General features: G+C 40.3%; 1 protein-coding gene across 3 annotated transcripts in view; it reads left to right on the forward strand.

Moving 5' to 3' along the window:
* The window catches only part of Jam3 (junctional adhesion molecule 3), a 70888-nt gene extending 53118 nt beyond the window's left edge, over window positions 1–17770 (forward strand). Inside the window, exons 1-9 of one of the 3 annotated variants that reach the window (XM_048796243.1) lie at window positions 3489–3601; window positions 3891–3956; window positions 4425–4538; window positions 12092–12244; window positions 12695–12897; window positions 13869–13968; window positions 15338–15467; window positions 15555–15609; window positions 16348–17770. In XM_048796243.1, the coding sequence (XP_048652200.1) occupies window positions 3580–3601; window positions 3891–3956; window positions 4425–4538; window positions 12092–12244; window positions 12695–12897; window positions 13869–13968; window positions 15338–15467; window positions 15555–15609; window positions 16348–16383 (879 nt within the window). In that variant the 5' untranslated portion in view covers window positions 3489–3579 and the 3' untranslated portion in view covers window positions 16384–17770. Of the gene's footprint in view, window positions 1–3488; window positions 3602–3890; window positions 3957–4424; window positions 4539–12091; window positions 12245–12694; window positions 12898–13868; window positions 13969–15337; window positions 15468–15554; window positions 15610–16347 lie in introns of those variants that run through there. The other 2 variants (XM_048796244.1, XM_015499098.2) reach the window with 2 other exon arrangements.
* The last annotated feature ends 1710 nt before the right edge of the window (window positions 17771–19480 follow it).

Here is a 19480-nt window from a genome sequence, read left to right on the forward strand (position 1 = left end):
GCTCCGTGCTTGGTGTGAGCTCCTATAAGTGTAAGCTCCAAGAAGCAGTCCCTGCGGGCTCAGTTCCGGGAGCCGGAATTTGGCCGCTTAGTGCTTGGTGTATGCTCTGATAGGGGCAGGGTCCAAGAAGCAGCCTCCGCAGGCTCCGCAGCCCTGGGCCAGGGCGGTTCCGGGACGGTTCCGGGAGCCGGAACTCGGCCGCCCCGCGCTCGGTGTTCGCTCCGATAAGATCAGGTTCTAAGAAGCACCCAGGCGCTGAACCCTAGCAATCTGTCTGCAAGCCGCAGGCGAATTGCAGCCTGAAATTACCTGATCTATGGCTGAATGAGCTGCGGTCAGTCGAAAACAGGGAAGGTGACGTCAGTTTACCAACATGGTGGCTGCTGGCCTCCTCTGTGGTCTGACCGGTGTGGAGAACCGAGATGGACCGCTTCCTTCCCCCGTCTCGAACCCAGAATTCAGCCCTGAGTACGGTGCTTGCGCGGCTGGCAGAAACTGCAGCGCTGTAACCCTGCGTCTCCTGGTGACTGTTTTTAAAAAAAACTGAAGTGTAAGCTCTGAGAACAAAGAGTTTTATATTTTGTTTATATCATCCCTAATGTCTAGACCAGTCTCTATCATATAATACTTGCTAAATAGAAATTGCTCAGTAAATGGATCCTCCCATTTGTCATATGGGATAATTATATTTAAAATTCATATGGGATATTATATGATGGAATCCTCCTATAAGCTTAGAATCTGATGGACAGGACAAGACTAGACATGAAAATAATAGGAACAAGATTTGTTAGGTTAGCAAGTTTTTTTTTTTTTTTTTTTTTTTTTCCTTTCTTAAAAAACCCTTTCTTAGTTCTAAATATTGTCATCTCGGTGTGAGTATTCTGATAGCATGGGATTTGGGGGATGCACATCTAAACTTCAGCAACTACTACTTCAAGCTGGCCTACAGACTCACTTCTTAACTGGGTATGTTAAGATGTTATTACTAGTATTTTCCACATGAGTTAACTTATGTTGTCTGCAAGTGTAAAGTTCATGGCTTGAAATCCTCATAGCACAATTTTTTTTTAAATGTTATTATTACTAAATTTAAAAGTGGAATTCTAGGCTATTGGAGATGGACAGACTTAGGAGTTTTAGAATACTTATAAATTTAAGAATTGTTTAGGAATAATGTGAGAATTCTGAGAAAGAATTCTCAGCTTGAACCTTATCAGATCTTGGGCCCAGTTGTTACAGTTAATCCCTTGCCTTGAAGCAGTTCTCTATTCTTGAATCTTCTTGGGACTTATTCTTTCTTAGGATTGGCACAAAAAGCTGCCTGTGAAACTTATCTGGTATAGAAGGACAGGAGAGAAATTACTCCAAGCCTCCGATATGAAATGCAGAACATTCACTTTTGTTCCAATTTTTATATAGCACCTTCCTTTTCCTCAGTGTAGAGGAATAAAAGAGATGATTATCTCCACTATTTGAGGTTATTACTTTAGTTTCTTTTAGGTTGTGTCACAGGAGAGTGAGGAGTTGAAGCTTCAAACCTCAGTTTCTTGTATCTGATGAAAGAGAATGTAAAGTCAGACATGAAAAGCCAAGCAAGAAAAATTTTGTTGTAAGTGAAAGTGATACTCAAAGTATGATTTGGGGAGGGGGGCAGGGCATAGAGAGGGGTCTAAGCAGAGAATTACAAAGAAAACCGTATTACTTCCAAATTTATTATTGTTTGATGTTTACCAGGAGAACTAGGACCCACCTTCTGTACTCATTGCCAATCACTTGTTTCACTCCTCCTTTTTGTTGGGAAGGGGTTTTGACCCTAGTTGATCTTCTCCAGAAATATCAAGGAGACCATCACACACAGGGGCTTCATCTTCAAGTCATTTAATGTTAATATGAGTGTTGGGGGTCAACTTCATCTTAAAGTGCTTTACTAAAGAAATTTCCCTTCTGAAATACATTGAGAAACCTATAACTAACAGTACAAAGATCCCAGTAGACTCTGTCAGGATTTAGCACCATTGATCTTTCCTTCTTGACATTTTTCTTGATTGGTTCCCTTTGTTTTCACCTGTTTATTCCCAGGTTAGTATACCTGTTGTATTTCTACAAGTTACTTGATTGTTCACTAAAGTCAATTCAAAGAAACCCTGGGACCCTGCTGCAATGTTGTTGGCTCATGTACCATTGCTTAGTACTATTATCTAACAGTTTTAAGAAACAAATTGGTTTAGTTTTCCTTAGATATTTATTGTGGAGATATATATCTGTTGGCCTTCCATGAAAATTGATACTGTGCTGACTCTAGCTATTGTAGTGCCTACTTATCCTCTTGTCCACCAGACGTTGCCATTTTTAATATTTCTACCATTTTGATGAATCTACTTACCTCTCCTAGTAATCTGCGTCTACTCTATTTCTCTTCTGGCCATGGCTCTCCAATTTATTTTGTCCTCTTGGCTTGTTACTTATTAGAGAAAGGATATAACTGGGCTATGCAGTTGCTATCTAGTTGGGCAGTGCTCTTATGAGTCACCTCTTAGGCCTCTGTGACAGTCTTTGGGTTGGATGCTTATCCCTGGTCAAAGTTACTTGAAATCAGAATTTTGGTGTCATCTAAATCATAGTGATCATACTGAAAGAACTGTTGTCACTTTCCTTATAAGGAGCCTTGTCAGATACTTAGGGCATTTATATTATTCACCCATTAATAGGCTCCTGGGAGCTTTCAGACTAAAGGGGAAGTAGAAAGTGCTGCACATGCATTGGGTGTATTTTTGGTCTTCAGAAGGAGTTATCCAAAACAAAATACCTTTAGTTGTCCTGGCCGTATAGCCCTTTGTAGAAGTAGTGCTTTAGAAACTAGTAGCAACTCAGGTATATTATATTTCTGTTTTCCATTTCTTTGTTTAAATGAGAAAGAAAGGATCAGAATGTATAGCTGGACATGAATGCATGTAGCTGGACCATTAAATAAAATATAGAAAGGAAAAAATGGATTGTTTTGGCCAGCAGCCTACTAATGTACAGGGAATTGAAAGGCAGCTCAGAGTAGCAAGTCTCTATTCACATTTTCTTTCCAGCAGAGTTATGAACATAACCAGAGATCTCAGTAAGAGTTTTCTCTAGTAAGACCTTTTTTGGGGTTGCCACATTTCTTAGAGGCCAAGTAGCTAAAGGATGATATTTTTTTTAGGTGTTGATATGCCTACTTGATCATCTCTCTAAAATTAGTTGAGAAATTTTGAAACCAGGCAAGTAGTGTATCTTGATTTCATTACTTCATGGAATCACAGTACTGTTATCTTTTTCATTTCCACAAAGACTGATGCAAACTTATTCATGGACTGGAAACACTAGGTTAGATGAAAATACTGTGATGTGGACTCTGAGCTGGTTGAGAACTCTCTAGGGTGGTGATGATTAACCCTCTCTAGGGTTGATGTCATCCTGAAGGGGTGGGGTAATCCAGACCAAGAGTTTGGAATGTGTGATGTAGCACCAACAGCACTTTTGCTGGCCTTGAAGCCTAGAGGAAAGGGGAGAGGCTGGGAGGCGTGGCAAGAGAAGGCCCCTACAGATATGATGAAGATTGAGATTCTAAGTAAGAAGGGAATGATTAGAGAAAGGTTTAGAGCTTCTTGAGGGCTTTTTACTGGGACTAAGAAGGAGAGTGCATTTGTAGAACTCATTTCTTGGTTCCTTTCGGAGAAGTTCAGGCTGAAAGGAAAGTAGTCAACTTGCTAAGAGACTTTGTTTTGAAATATATTTTCCATCCCCTATGGTTAGGGACTGTAGCTTACATAGAAGGTTAAATCCTGATCTCAGTCCAAGGGTTTTTCTGAAGTATAGAGATGCCCTGTTTCTGATTTGATTTTTCTTTTTCCTTTCAGGCTGCCTGATAGGGGCTGTGAATCTCAAATCCAGCAACCGAAACCCAGTAGTGCAGGAATTTGAAAGTAAGTACATAGAGACACTCTGAGGAGAATGGGTACCCTCTAGTGGACACTTGGTAGTCTTGCAGTCAACTTCGGGACACATCTATATTGCGCAGGGCAGCTACTTAGTGTGCCTGTGGAGAGAAAGCAGCACATTAGCAGGCCTGCAGTACATGCTGTGCAGGTTTTACATTGGATAACATTCCTTTCTTGCCTGCTTTGTGCTCACTCAACAAAGAAGTTTCTTATATAAATCAGGGTTAGGGAAGCTGTACTCTCTAAGATCCTTACTAATGTCTTAATTGTTTTTCTGGCAAAATCTCATCTTTTTGCAAAGTCTTTTGGAACTTTGAAGGTATTGGCTGGGTTTATAATCTGCATAAAAGGGCTTTTAAACTAGAGATGGCTTACAGGGTCTGGTTATACTTGTGATCTCAGAAGTGTTCCACATTCACTGAGTGTTCATTTTTTTTTTCCTTTGCTTATTAGGTGTAGAATTGTCTTGTATCATTACGGATTCACAGACAAATGACCCTAGGATTGAATGGAAGAAAATCCAAGATGACCAAACCACATACGTGTTTTTTGACAACAAAATTCAAGGTATGATCTTGGAGTACTTTTGCCTGTTAACCTCTCCTTTGTCCACAGGCCTGGGCATGCATTTATGGCCAGCAGGATTGATAACCTGAATGTGTAGCCAGGACTGTTTTCATTTTTAAAATTTATTATGGAAAATTTCAAACATGCCAAAGTATTGAGAATAGTGTACAAACCTCCCTGCATCTGCCACTCAGCTTTAACAAATATCAATTCATTAGTTAGGACTTTATGCACAACACATCTTTTTGAGGAATTACGGTGAAAGTTTTCTCTCCTCTGCTGTCTTCTTGTCATGACCTGTGACAGGAGTGATATAAGGAGTGTATCGGACTCAGGTGTTTGTGGAGCTACCCATCATGTCCCAGGCTTGGTGCTAGGGCAGAGACAGCACTGGGCAAGCACAGGGTGTCATGGTATGACACAATGTGGGAGGAGCATGGTGGTCAAGGAGGTGGCACCTGGGCAGTGTGGGTTGGGGGAGAGTGGGCAATTAACCAGGCAAGGGGAAGTATAAACAAATCAGGGCAGGAAAGAATGCTTCTATGTGAAGACATAGAAGCAGAGAGCTTGACTGATAGGAGTACAGTTTTCTACCACAGCTGGGGCTTGGGCAGGGAGAGGAGGAGGAGATGAAGAGATGAAGCCGGTACACTGATTGCCAGGTTAGCCCACCAGAGATTCTGAGGGGAAGTTCAGTGGTCATATTTATGCTTTAGAAGATTGAAGTTTTGCAAGGAAGAGGTTGGGGATAGGAAAACTTGGAACAGAGTGCAAGTGTCATGTCAAAATTATAGTACCTGGAGGAAGCTAATGGTGGCCTGAACTGAAGCTAATGGTATCTGCAGTAGAGATTCAAGAGAGGAACCACTAGGACATCGCTGTGGGAGTTTGCCAGAAGGCCGGGGAGCAGCGGCATAGAGTAGAAGGACATCACCTTTTTTTTTCTGACAGAGAAGGAATTATCAGAAGGTCAGTACAGGTAGAGTCAGATTTTCAGAGAAGCTGAGTGTTGAGAAAGATTTATGGAAATAAACTATGGTCATTTTGGTTTGTGTTCTAAATATCATCAGAAGTCATAGGCTCTTAAAAATAGTATTGTTTTGCTCACTCACGTGGGACTTTCCCTCACCCCCCTATATTTAAAGAGATTGGAATATTACTCTGGGGGTAGGGAGCTGTTTTCTTTGGCACTTAAGCTGCCCCTGCTGAACTGTACATACAATTTAGATCATCAGAGAAACCAAGTGAGAAACTCTTTAAAGGATTTTCTCTTCTGGGAATTAAACATCTTACTTTTAGCCCTAGGGATGGGGAATGCAAAGAAGAGAATTCACCAAGCAGGACGCGAGGGCTAGAGGAAGACTTGAGTCTACTTTATCTCTTCTTGTATCTTGAGGCAGGACAGTATCAAAACCACTCTGCTGCGTCTCACCCTTTGATAGTGAACAGTTTGGTGGTTTGCTAGTATATTCACATAGTTATGCAGCCATCATCCCTATCAAATTCCAGAATATCTTCATCATCCCTGAAAGAAATCCCATCACTATAGCAGCCAGCCCCCAACTCCATCTCCCAGCAAAGCCCTTCGTCAGCTTTCTGTCTCATATCAATGTAATCTTACCTTATGTCTGGCTTCTTTCATTTAGTGTATTTCCATGATTCACTCGTAGTGTAGCATGTGTTAGTGCCACATTCCTTTTTATGGCTGAATCATTCCATTGTAGGTTTACCACATTATTTTATCCATTAATCAGTTGATGTACTTTTTGAGTATTACCAGTAATACTGTTATGCACATTCAAATGCAGATTTTTGATTTCTGAGGTTTTCATTTCTGAGGGATGAATGACAAGTACAATCATAGGGTCATATGGCAGTTGGATGTTTAATAATTTTTAGAAACTGACAAATTGTTTTTCAAAGCCGCTTTATCATTTGAAATTCCCATCAGCAATGTGCTTCCCATATCTTTACCAACACTTGTTATTATCTGCTTGTTTGTTCCTAGAAGTCTTAGAGGGTATGAAGTGCCTTGTGGTTGTGATCTCCATTTTCTTGATGATAAATTAATCTTTCCATGTGCCATTTGTATATTCTCTTTGGAGAAATGTCTATTCATAACTCATGTTCATTTTTAATTTGGTTATTTGTCTATTTGTTGTTTAGTTGCAAATTGTGTGATACTGGTCCTTTGTGAGATACATGATTTGCAGATAACTCTTTTCTGTTGTGTGGATTATCTTTTCACCTGTTTGTGTCCTTTGAAACATAAATTTTTAACTTTAATGTAAAGTCCAGAATAACCATTTTTAACTTTTGTGATTTCAAGTTATGCAAGCCCAGAATCACTGCACCATATCCCCAGCCCTCGTTTTTTTTTTTTTTTTTAAAGGCAGGTTCTCCTGAATTGCTAAGGCTGGCCTCAAACTTGTGATCCTCTTGCCTTAGCCTCCTGAGTGATGGGATTAGAAGTGTGTGACATTGCACCCGCTAGTATAACTATTTTTTTTTTTTTAATGTGCTTGTGTTTTTGATGTCATGCTGAAGAGGAAAATATACCTTATAGCTTTGGTCTTTGTAAGAGTGTTACTTATTACTGGTCTTTTTAAGATTGTTGTTTAAACCCTTGTTTAAATTGTAATATTTCTGTGCTAGGTTTGAAGCTCTTAAGAGTGTAAGCTTGCAATTATCTTGACAAACTGCTGCCTGAGATAAAAGCCACTTTCCTATATTACTTGCAGATGTCTTCTGCTTTGATAAACTGCTTATTGCAAGAATTCCAAGTTATGGTCTTGGTCACATGGGCCAAAAGTTCAAACCTACCAATGTTGTATTGGTTAAGAAATGATGTGAAATTTCCTATAAAATCCCTGTGTACCCTCAGCTTGGGTCCCAGAATTTCAGAGCACTAGCTCATCTAGGTCTGCCAATGAAAATAAACTTGAGTTCTCCAACTCTCTGAGTGATGCTTGGTCTTTTGTTGAATGTGATTTCCACAACAATGTCTAAGAAACCATTGCTAAATCTAAGATCATGAAGATTTATGCCTTCTTTTTCTTCCCCAAGAGCTTTAAAGTATTAACTCTAAAGTTAGATCTTTGTTGTAAGTGAGGTTGAGGTTCGGCTTCTTTCTTTTCCTTGTGGATATCCAGCTACCCCAGCATCATTTGGGTAAAGTCATTGTTTTTTGTTTTTTTGTTTTAATCTTTTATTGATTTTATTTTTTTAAATACACGACAGCAGTGGAATGCATTACAATTCTTATTACACATATATACCACAACTTTTCATATCTCTGTTTATATATGAAGTATGTTGACACCCAATTTAAGTCTTCATACATGTACTTTGTATAATGATGTCCATCACATTCCACCATCTTTGCTAATCCCCTGCCCACTCCCTTTCCCTCCCACTCCTTTTCTCTATCTAGAATTCATCTAATCCTCCCATGCTCTCCCTCCCTACCCTACTATGAGTCAATCTTTATATCAGAGAAAATGTTGGGCATTTTTTTTTTGATTGGCTAACTTCACTTAGTATTATCTTCTCCAGCGCCATCCATTTACCTGCAAATGCCATGATTTTGTTCTTTTTAAATGCTGAATAAAATTCCATTGTGTATATATGCCACATTTTTTAATCCATTCATCCACTGAAGGACATCTAGGTTGGCTCTACAGTTTAGCTATTGTGAATTGTGCTGCTATAAACATTGATGTGGCTGTCTCCCTGTAGTATGCTGTTTTTAAGTATAGTCCAAAGAGAGGAATAGCTGGGTCAAATGGTGGTTCCATTCCCAGATTTCCAAGGAATCCCCATACTGCTTTCCAAATTGGTTGCACCAATTTGCAGTCCCACCAGCAATATATGAATGTACCTTTCTCCCCACATTCTCACCAACACTTGTTGTTTGTCTTCATAATAGCTGCCATTCTGACTGGAGTGAGATGATATATTAGAGTAGTCTTGATTTGCATTTCTGTGATTGCTAGAGAAGATGAGCATTTTTTCACGTATTTGTTGATTGATTGTATATCCTCTTCTGAGAAGTGTCTGTTTAGGTCACTGTTGTTTCAGTGTTTAGCTCTTTGATTTCTTTATATACCCTAGATATTAGTGCTGTATTTGATGTGTGAGAGGTAAAAATTTGCTCCCTGGATGTAGGCTCCCTATTCACCTCACAGATTGTTTCTTTTGCCGAGAAGAAACTTTTTAGTTTGATTCCATCCCATTTATTGATTCTTGGTTTTAATTCTTGTGCTATGGGAGTCTTATTAAGGAAGTTAGGGCCTAATCCCGCCTGATGAAGATTAGGGCCTACTTTTTTTGTATTAGACGCAGAGTCTCTGGTTTAATTCCTAGGTCCTTGATCTACTTTGAGTTGAGTTCTGTGCATGGTGAGAGATACGATTTAATTTCATTTTGTTGCATATGGATTTCTAGTTTTCCCAGCACCATGTGTTGAAGATGCTATCTTTTCTCCAGTGCATGTTTTTGGCACCTTTGTCTAATATAAGATAATTGTAATTTTGTGGGTTAATCTCGTGCCCTCTATTTTGTACCATTGGTCTACCAGCCTATTTTGGTGCCAATACTATGCTGTTTTTGTTACTATTGTTCTGTAGTATAGTTTAAGGTCTGGTATAGTGATATCACCTGCTTCACTCATCCTGTTTAGGATTGCTTTAGCTATTCTGGGTCTCTTTATTTTTCCAGATGAATTTCATGATTGCTTTTTCTATTTCTATGAGGAATGCCATTGGGATTTTTATTGGAATTGCATTAAATCTGTATTGTGCTTTTGGTAGTATGGTCATTTTGATAATATTAATTCAGCCTATCCAAGAGCAAGGTAGATCTTTCCATCTTCTAAAGTCTTCTTTGATTTCTCTCTTTGGGGTTCTGTCGTTTTCATTGTATGGATCTTTCACCTCTTTTGTTAAGTTGATTCCCAAGTATTTTTTTTTTTTTTTGAGGATATTGTGAATGGGTTTGTTTTCCTCATTTCCTTCTCAGAGGATTTGTCATTGATATACAGAAATACCTTTGATTTATGGGTGTTGATTTTATATCCTGCTACTTTGCTGAATCTTTAAATCTGAAGCTTAATTTTGCTGGATACAAGATTCTTGGTTGGCACCCATTATCTTTCAGAACTTGAAATATGTTATTCCAGGATCTTCTAGCTTTCAGGGTCTATATGTAATCTGATTCCTTTCTCTGTGGCTTTTAAAATTCTCTCCTTGTACTGTATGCTGGGCATTTTCATTATAATGGGTCTTGGTGTGGATCTGTTGTGATTTTGCACATTTGGCGTCCTGTAGGCTTCTTGGATTTGGATTTCCGTTTCATTCTTCATGTCTGGAAAGTTTTCTGATATTATTTCATTGAACAGATAGCTCATTCCTTTGGTTTGGACCTCTATGCCTTCCTCTATCCCAGTAACTCTTAAATTTGGTCATTTTATGCTATCCCGTATTTTTTTGGATGTTCTGCTCATGGTTTCTTACAATTTTTGCTGCTGTCTACATTGTTTTCAAGATGATATATTTTATCTTCATTGTCTGATGTCCTGTCTTCTAAGTGGTCTACTTTTTTGGTGATGCGCTTGTTTGAGTTTTTAATTTGGTTTATTATTTCTTTCATTTCAAGGATTTCTGTTTGGTTTTTTGGTATAACCTCTATCTCCAGCTGTTGAGGTGATCTTTTGCTTCTTGGATTTGTTAATGTAGCTCATTGTCAAAGTGATCTTTCACTGCCTGTGTTTGTTCTGTAATGTCTTCTTTGAGATCCCAAAACATTTTAATCATGCATATCCTGAAATCTTTCTCTATAATTTTTTTTCTGCTGTAGCTGTCAATTCTTTTAATGATGTGTTGTCTTGAATTGTTTGTGGTACTTTCTTCCATTGTCTTTTCATGTTGCTCAAGTTTCTTTCCAGCTCTGTGGGACTGCTGTGTTATTGTTTTTATCCTATAGATTTGTAGTGCTCTTGCATGGTTTCAAGATCCCTCCTTTGTGGGGAAGGACAATGTTAACAGATCCCAATATCAACAATACATCACCTGTTCAGATGAAGATCCGAGCTGATAGCCATGCCCACCAAAAAATGTCAAGAAAGGTTTTCCAAGATGGAGTTGGTCTTCTTCCAGTGCCAGGGTGTCTGATGAGGTGGGGAGAGCTGGGATGTCCTTGTGCTATGCCTAGAACACAGTCAAGTGACCTGTGTGGGAGCGGAACGCAGTCTGGAGTTCTGCAGAGGTGCTGATTTGGTGATTCTGCTGCGCTGTTTGAGAGCCGTGTGTGTGTTAGTACTGCGGGCTTTGGGTCTGGAGTCCAGAATCTTACTGGAACACGGAGGCTCTGATTTCTGTGCAGGTGGTCGCAGTGCTGGTGATTTCTGTGAAAATCCGCTGTATAGGAGTCCTGTCGCATGCTCTGAGGTGTTGTATTCCGTCTAGGTGAGACCTTGTGGAGAAGCTGCCTCACTGCTTTCTTGGATTCATACCACAGAGCAGCCAGAAACAGTACCTCCTCTCTTCCACCATCTTGGATCAAAAATGCTTTTTTTTTAATGTTACTTTTTCTTTCAATGGGGAATCCCTCTTGGGAATGATGAAAAGGAAATGAGGTTCCTGGCTTTAAGGACAGAGACACATGCAATGAATGTCTCTTAATCAGCTGCTGTTTGTTGCTCTTAGGTTACAAAGAGGAGTCAGTCCTGGTTATTGTCCTCATGTAAGATTGCTACTCAGCCTTGAGTGGGTGAGCAGGGAAAAGGCAATAAAAGGTGATTGAAAGCCACAGGGACCCTTATCTGACAGATAAGCACCCAGAAGGTGGGGGCTCTGTATGTTAAAAGCTCCCCCCAGCTTTAATTAAGAGAAATCACCCTTTCAGACCATATTGTCTCTAGGACCCTCCCTTATCACTAAAACCAGGTAATAACCTCACCCACCCTGGTGGCCAAAAATTCAGGATTCTCAAAAACTTGATGGGGGCTATTCAAAGGATAGTGAACCCATTACAAGATCAGGAAATGTAAACAAAAATGAGGGGGCTCAGTTTCCTTAAAAACTGCAACCCTGAGCACCACACCTTTCTGTTGGAGATGGTGGTTCATGCAATTCCTTTGCTGTCAGTCAAAAGTCAGGAGGTGGAGTTGGGTAGGACTCTGGAAACTTACCTGGAATTCCAATAAAAATGGATGGCAGAATGGGTATGCTATCCCTCTCTGTGAGAGGACCCTCTCCCCCTTGAGTGTGTGCCCCTTTTCCTCTTTTGTCTTATAGTAAACTCATGCCTGTTACTCTTAGTAATATGTTTCAAATCCTTCTGACCTGACCCAAGAATCAGTGTTCGAAAGGGGTGGGGGGTTTCCGTGCTACCTCAACTTAATGGAAGGTCTCTGCCCTGTGACAATCACAGGATTCACTTCTGTTATATGGGAATAGAAACAAACCTGTCTGCAGCCTGGCATCAATTCCTGGCCTTAGTGACCACCTTACAGTAACAGAAATAAGATAGACCTGTTTTTTAAAAATATATAGGGGACCTGGCAGGTCGTGCAGAACTGTTGGGGAAAACTTCCCTGAAGATCTGGAATGTGACACGGACAGACTCAGCCCTCTATCGCTGTGAGGTTGTTGCTCGGAATGACCGCAAAGAAATTGATGAAATTGCCATTGAATTAATTGTGCAAGGTAAGAGTTCATGTGAAGGTAAAGTGTTCATCTTCAGGGCTCATGAGTGTGTAGCTATAAAGTAAGTCATCAGTTCCTATTTCCATTTCCTGAGGATATCACATGACTTGGGGGAGGAGAGCTTGGGAGTCTGAGACTGCCTAAGTTGAGGGGAAAGGTAAGAAGGAAGTGGAGCTGCCCCCATTCTCATTATCTGTGGGAAATGCTTTAGCATACTTTATCTCCTCCACAGCATCCTCTTGAAGATGGAAGGAATTAAAAATGCATGTGTGATTGGACTTGGGGTGGCATGAACTCTGAGGGTAGGATAGTCTCCAGATGTGATGACTAGGATTGCAGTGGTGCAGGAGCTTCTTGGCTGGCTTCCTTGTATTTGGAGCTGATTTAGGAAAATGTTGGATGTTGCCATGTTGCTGAGATCTTAAATACCAACCTATGTTTTTCCTGCAGTGAAGCCAGTAACCCCTATCTGCAGAGTGCCAAAGGCTGTCCCTGTAGGCAAGGCAGCAACGCTGCAGTGCCAGGAGAGCGAGGGCTATCCCCGGCCTTACTACAACTGGTATCGCAATGATGTGCCGCTGCCAACGGATTCCAGAGCCAATCCCAGATTTCGAAATTCCTCTTTTCTCTTAAACTCTGAGACAGGCACTCTGGTAAGAATCTTCTAAGAGGTGAGGATGGAGATATCTTTGTTGGGGGCAATGGATTCTTTTTGTGGAAAGAATAGTTATTAGGAGAGACAGTAAAACTATTTTGTATGACAGGAACTAAGAATCCAGGATTATTGAGATTCTACAAGAAAAATAACCCTTCGTTTATAAACAAGTCCTAAGAGGGTAAAATAAGGAAGGGAAACCTGTAGATATAAAACGGACCAAGGAAGTGATATTAGCCAAGTGTTATAGGTGGACATTATTTGAGTCCTGATTTGGACTGTACAAATCATTAGGAGATAATCAGGAACATTTGATTACTGACTGGATATTTGATGATAATAAGCAATTGCTGATTGCTTTAGGCACGATAATGGCATTGTTATTATGGTTTTAGAAGTCTTTATTTTCTAGAGACGCATATTGAAATATTTATGGATAAAACATGTCTGGAATTTGATTCAAAATAACCCAGTGCTGGTGGTGGTGGGAAGTATATGAGGGAAGGAAACAAGATTGGTTATCAGCAAGTCACCCCAGACTTTGACAGCAAGATGGGGTTGGTCTGTATAATACTCAACCATACATGGTAAATAGGTGGGTCTTAATAGGATCCTTAGTATTTGTTTTGACAAAGTGTTGCCTAAGGAGCAGTCCTGGTCAGAGTCCCTTCACCAAATAACAGCAAAGCACACGCAGCTTCATGTTTTAGATGTTGCTGGCTTTGGCACCTCTGGATACTAAGGGGAGCTCATTGTTGGGGAACTCTTAGGCCAGAGTGTTAGGAAAGCAGGTGAGGGAAGAAGCCAGACAATGCCTGGGATGCCACAGGAAAACTAGAAGCAAATTAGCAGATTCTGACTACATTCTGGACTCAGTAGGACCTTGGCAGCTTTACCTTCCTCACTCCTATCCCTTAGAGGGCTGCCCTTATGATTGGTCTCAGTATTTACCTTCATTTCTTGAAACAGGTTTTCAACGCTGTTCATAAGGAGGACTCTGGGCAGTATTATTGCATTGCTTCCAACGATGCAGGCTCAGCCAAGTGTGAGGAACAAGAGATGGAAGTCTGTGAGTTACTTTTTGGAAAGATTTTATTCAAAGACTGGGAAGTGAATAGAATATTTAAAATTGAATATTAGATGGTCAGTTTAGACAATGTTCTGCCATAGGTCGCCTTTCTTTTGGAGCTGACGGGATTCACCAAGATCCCTGGGGGAAGTTTAAGGAAGGAAGAGAAAATGCTATATCTAGATAAGTAGGTCTCTAAAAGAGACCTTCTGAGGTCTCTTGGTGCTGGAAACATGACCAGTCATGTAACTTTCACAGAGTGTAATTAATGCCCTTTCTCTGGTAATTGATAGAATCATCAAAATACAAGGTGGTATAAGGCTTTTGGAAAATTTTCCAGTTACAAATTTTTTTCAGGAAACTGATTGACACTGGTTTTTTTTTGTCCAACTAATTTTACCCTGCTCTGTGATAATGCCCTCTCTAGGGTACTGGTTATAAGGGGAGGTTGTTTGAAGGAAGAGGGAGTAGATGGGGTATGTCTGAACCACTTGGGGAATTTTATGACCTTTTCCCTCTTTTCTGTTTGCAACAGTTGCAGAGTAGGGTTTCAAAAATTGCTTGATGATAAGAACCATTTGGACCACTGTTTAACAGAAAGATAGAAGAGCCTTCCCTAGTTATATGCCAGAAATTTGTGTGTATAATAAACAAGCATTCCAGTGATTCTTGTCTATCAAATTTGGGAAACTGCTCTAGGGCTATTTTCTCCTGAGTAAGAATCCTGAGTTGATAGTTTCCTGCACATTTTTACATGCACTGTTATTTGCATAAAGGAAGCAGCCACCGTTCTCAAATTACAGGTGACCAAAGTGCCTTTGCCCAGTGTAGAAATGAGAAAAAGGAATGCAGGGGTTATTTTCTAAGGGGGCTTAAAAATAGGAGGCCTGCTAATGGAGTGAAAGGGCAAGTTTTCATTTAGTACTTTTTTTCTTTTAAGGCTTCAAATTAATTTTCTTCCCTTAAAATAGTCCACAACAAATAAGGGTTCTGGAAATTAGGATTTTTTCCCCCTTTCCTTACATTCCCTGGCTCCTAATTCTAGACTTAATATAACCATTTCTTGCATTAATAGTATTCTCAGGCATTTAGCCAGAGGATTTTAAAAGATGAGCCCCACTTAATTCAGTCTTCATTGTGACTGCATTTGAACCATTACAGTCTCAGTACTTTATACATGGTATCAGGGGTTGTGGTGTCCTGTGTGTTCTAGTCTAGAAAGATTTTAAATGTTCTCAATATACTCTCCTGGCTAGGGTAGACATGAGAGGGCAGAATGGTAAGTGAAGCAGTGAGGCACAGGTAGGTCAAGGTTTTTTAAGAACAGATAGTGTGTATCATCCCTCCATACAAACCTCCTTTTCTACAGATGACCTGAACATTGCTGGAATTATTGGGGGTGTTCTGGTTGTTCTTGCTGTCTTGGCCCTGATAACGTTGGGCATCTGTTGTGCATATAGACGCGGCTACTTCATCAACAATAAACAAGATGGAGAAAGGTGAGCCTGCCTTACATGAGAAAAGCAAAGTGCAGCCTGGCATTAATATGATAAACACACCACTGAACTGCCCTCTTCTGTTCACAGTTACAAGAGCCCAGGGAAGCCTGATGGAGTTAACTATATCAGGACAGATGAGGAGGTAAGGAGGAAAGAGATTAGGTAGCTTTTAGAAAAGCTGGGGGTGGGGTGGGGAGATTTATACATGGTATCAGGGGTTGTGGTGTCCTGTGTGTTCTAGACTAGAAAGATTTTAAATGTTCTCAGTTTACCCAGTGTTTAACAGAAAGATAGAAGAGCCTTCCCTAGTTATATGCCAGAAATTTGTGTGTATAATAAACAAGCATTCCAGTGATTCTTGTCTATCAAATTTGGGAAACTGCTCTAGGGCTATTTTCTCCTGAGTAAGAATCCTGAGTTGATAGTTTCCTGCACATTTTTACATGCACTGTTATTTGCATAAAGGAAGCAGCCACCGTTCTCAAATTACAGGTGACCAAAGTGCCTTTGCCCAGTGTAGAAATGAGAAAAAGGAATGCAGGGGTTATTTTCTAAGGGGGCTTAAAAATAGGAGGCCTGCTAATGGAGTGAAAATGGCATTCTAGCTTGGAAATGGAGGGGCCCATGGGAATATTTCTGAGTTATATTGCAAACCCTAAGCTCCTCAACTCTGCACAGGTAACCTGTGCACAGCAGTGGCACTGACACTTTGCAGGCTCTAGTGGATGTCACTGTTTAAACGTGATCATTTCTTTTATTTTGTTTTGCCCTTGGTTTCCTCTTTGGAGACTTGTTTAGCCCCTGTGTGATTTAACCAGTTCTCTTATTTACAACCTCATGACAACTCTGGATTGCTTCTAATTTTACACTGGTTTTGCAGGGTGACTTCAGACACAAGTCATCGTTTGTGATCTGAGGCCTGGCGGTGTGGCTGAGAGCATATGCAGATACCTCTACTAGAAAGAAACTCCTGTCAAGGGCAGTCATGAGCCAAGTGCACTTGGACAGAGCTAGACACTCATGCACAAGCTTTTTGTTTTGGCCAAAGTTGACCACTACTCCTTTCTTACTCTTTTAACAAGCCACACAAATAAAGGAATCTTGCACAAGATGGGCACAGTAACCACAAGGAAAAGGAACTGTGAGTTCACGAGTTGGGTCTCCAACCTATTGCTGACCCAATTTTCACATGGGTATTAGGGTGATCTGAAAGGTCTTGCCCATATCTGTTCTCCTGGGCTGGGCACCACAGATCTGATTTTGCCACTGCTTGTTCATTAGCCATAAGCACTGGCCACAAGAGGATGAGGTGACTGTGATAGCAACAATGTGAGCATGGCACAAGGTCTTCAGTTGCCATTTCCAGTAATAACTTCAGAAAAGGATTTGCATGCAGTGCCTCATTCCATGGGCCCACAGGTCTCTTCTTAAGGCTCTGGTGATCAGTGTTGTTGTGTCCATCTTGGAGAATCTTTTTGGATCAGCATTTTATAAAAACAACCAAAATCAGGAAGGTAAATGGCTTGCTGGAAGAGGGTTCTTCTTCCCCAAAGAACCCTGCTAGTCCATGAAGGTATAAGGATTTAAGGAAAACTTCATCTTTGGCTAAAGTCTGAAATGGTACTGAAAGATTCTTTTCAGTGGGTCTTGCTTATTTTATAAAATTTTACATTCTAAATTTTTCTAAAGATGTATTTTGATTATTGAAAAGAAAATTTCTATTTAAACTGTAAATATATTGTCATACAGTGTTTTAAAAACTATTTTTTTTAAGAGTTTCACTTAAGATAGAAGTTCTAAGCTACTAGTATTAAATTGGAAAGTACCAATAGTTGAGAGTATTTTACCCAATGAATCCTCTCAAGGAGACTTACTAGAACATTCCTTTGTTCATGTGCTTTAGCATTTTTCATTAGAAAACTTATGCCATGTGTACATCAGACCATTGTTACTTAGGAAACTTTTAGAAAATTCCAGTCTAGCCCTGTTGACATCTGCTTGCATCTCTCTAAAAGAAACTTAGGGAGCTCTCAGGTTAGCTCTGAACTGCCTTTTCCTGAGATCACAACTGCCTGTGCCCGGAGACTGCCAAAGAAGCCCTTAGATATCTGTAGTGACCACAATGATATATTTTTGGAGTTAAGTCAGATAACACTGACTTGTAGGTGCTGGTGAGAAGGCCCACTGTGTCTTCACAGTCCTTACCACAGCTGTGTCCCTATTAGCTTCAGTAGTGTTGTGTATTTGCTGTATAGCTCTTAGAAGTTCTAATGTGGCCACTTAGGAAACTTGGTGTCTTCTGTGTGGCATCCCAGCCTTAAGGTTCCTGAGACAGACCTTCTTTTGGTTGTAGCTGGCTCACAAATAAGTGGGTCTTGCTATTTGGTTTTTAAGTTAATTTTAATTGTGTAGTTCATAAGACTGTCTAGGCCAAAGGCCATTTTGAAACCAGATCTGTCAACTTAAGTAATATTTTTAAAAGAAAATGAATCCAGCTGTTTCTCTTTGCTATGAAGAAAGCACCCTGACACCATAGGTTCTCTCTCTCCTTCATAATAAACCATTATGTGGTGGCAGCCAGTCCAGCCTTTTGAAGACTATGAGGAAGTACAGCCAGGTCAAAACACGATGGTGAGGAAAGTAAAATGCCTGCCTGAATCAAAAGCAGTTTTCTAATTTTAACTCTTTTATCTACCTGAGACACTGTTCACTTTGTGGGAGACATTAGAAACTTGGCCTAAAAGCCTTTGTTCTTCAAGAGTAGATTTTTCAGCTTCAAATACAGTGCTGTGTTGGACTCATGATGTGAAGTGGGTTGAATCAAGGAGCTTCTCAGAGGTGCGCCTAATTCCATGTGTGCCTGGAGGGTGGCTTTTTTGTAGAATGTAGTCACCTTGTAATTCAGATTTCAGTGTCTTAATTTTTTAATACTTTTGGTTTTTTTAATTGAATACTTGAGACATGTTGACTTTGATTTAAAGTTATATGAAATATTGTGCTGTGGGATATTTGGCAGGAACAGCAGGCAACTCTCCCACACTTTGTCAGTGGTACCAGTCTTGCATTTGCATCTTGAATGCTTAGAGTTGAGACTTGTTCTTTCATGTCTGCCACCTCCTGGAAGGAAGGGGGTCACTCCCCCAGTCTCTAACTGTTGAGGAATAACATGCTAGCCTTTTTGGCTGTAATAGTGATAGGGTGTCCTTATTACCTCCCTTCTTACACCCTAGAGCCTTCTGCCCTAGTGCCATGGAAGTGGTTCTGACGCGTGGAACTTGGGAAACTGTTAACTGTAACTGTAAAACTGCATACAGAGAAGGAGCACCCATGTTTCTTTAAGATTTGAATGTGACTAAAGAAGCCTGAACAAGGATGTTCTCTGGCCTGACATGGATGTTGCTGTACATAGTTGTTACAGACTTGTACTAACACACCTATAATGTGGTATTTGTTTAAACCTCATTTATAAAAGCTTTAAAAAAAAATCTCTTCATTCTTTCTTGATTGTGATTATGTTAACGTTCATGTGTTCTCCTAGCATTTTATTAGGCAGGTACACTGAAAAGGTACACTGTCTGCGGGGAAGTCAGTACCTGAACTTGGAACCAAGTGTGTGTTTACTCACAAGCAGCTTTTTGAGTCACTCAACCAGTGATGAAGCTATCTTTGTCACAGATCATTTATGGCAGAGCTGTGGATGGAGCACAGTAACTTTCCATCTTCCAAATCTAACTAATACACATGCTGAAAACACAAATACTGCTGGGCGTGGTAGCACACAACTGTAATCCCAGAGGCTTGGGAGGCCGAGGCAGGAGGATCTCAAATCAAGTTCAAGACAAGTCTCACCCAACTTCAGTGAGACCATCTCAAAAAAAAAAAAAAAAAAAAAGGGCTGGGATGTAGCTTTATGGTTAAGTGCCCCTGGATCCAATCCCTGGTACCAAACAACAAGAACAAAACCCCTACAATAGTAACTTTGGGGGTGGGGATGTTACATGGTGGTAGAGCAC

This window comes from Marmota marmota, unplaced genomic scaffold (assembly GCF_001458135.2).
Source record: "Marmota marmota marmota unplaced genomic scaffold, marMar, whole genome shotgun sequence".
In the NCBI taxonomy this organism is placed as follows: domain Eukaryota; kingdom Metazoa; phylum Chordata; class Mammalia; order Rodentia; family Sciuridae; genus Marmota; species Marmota marmota.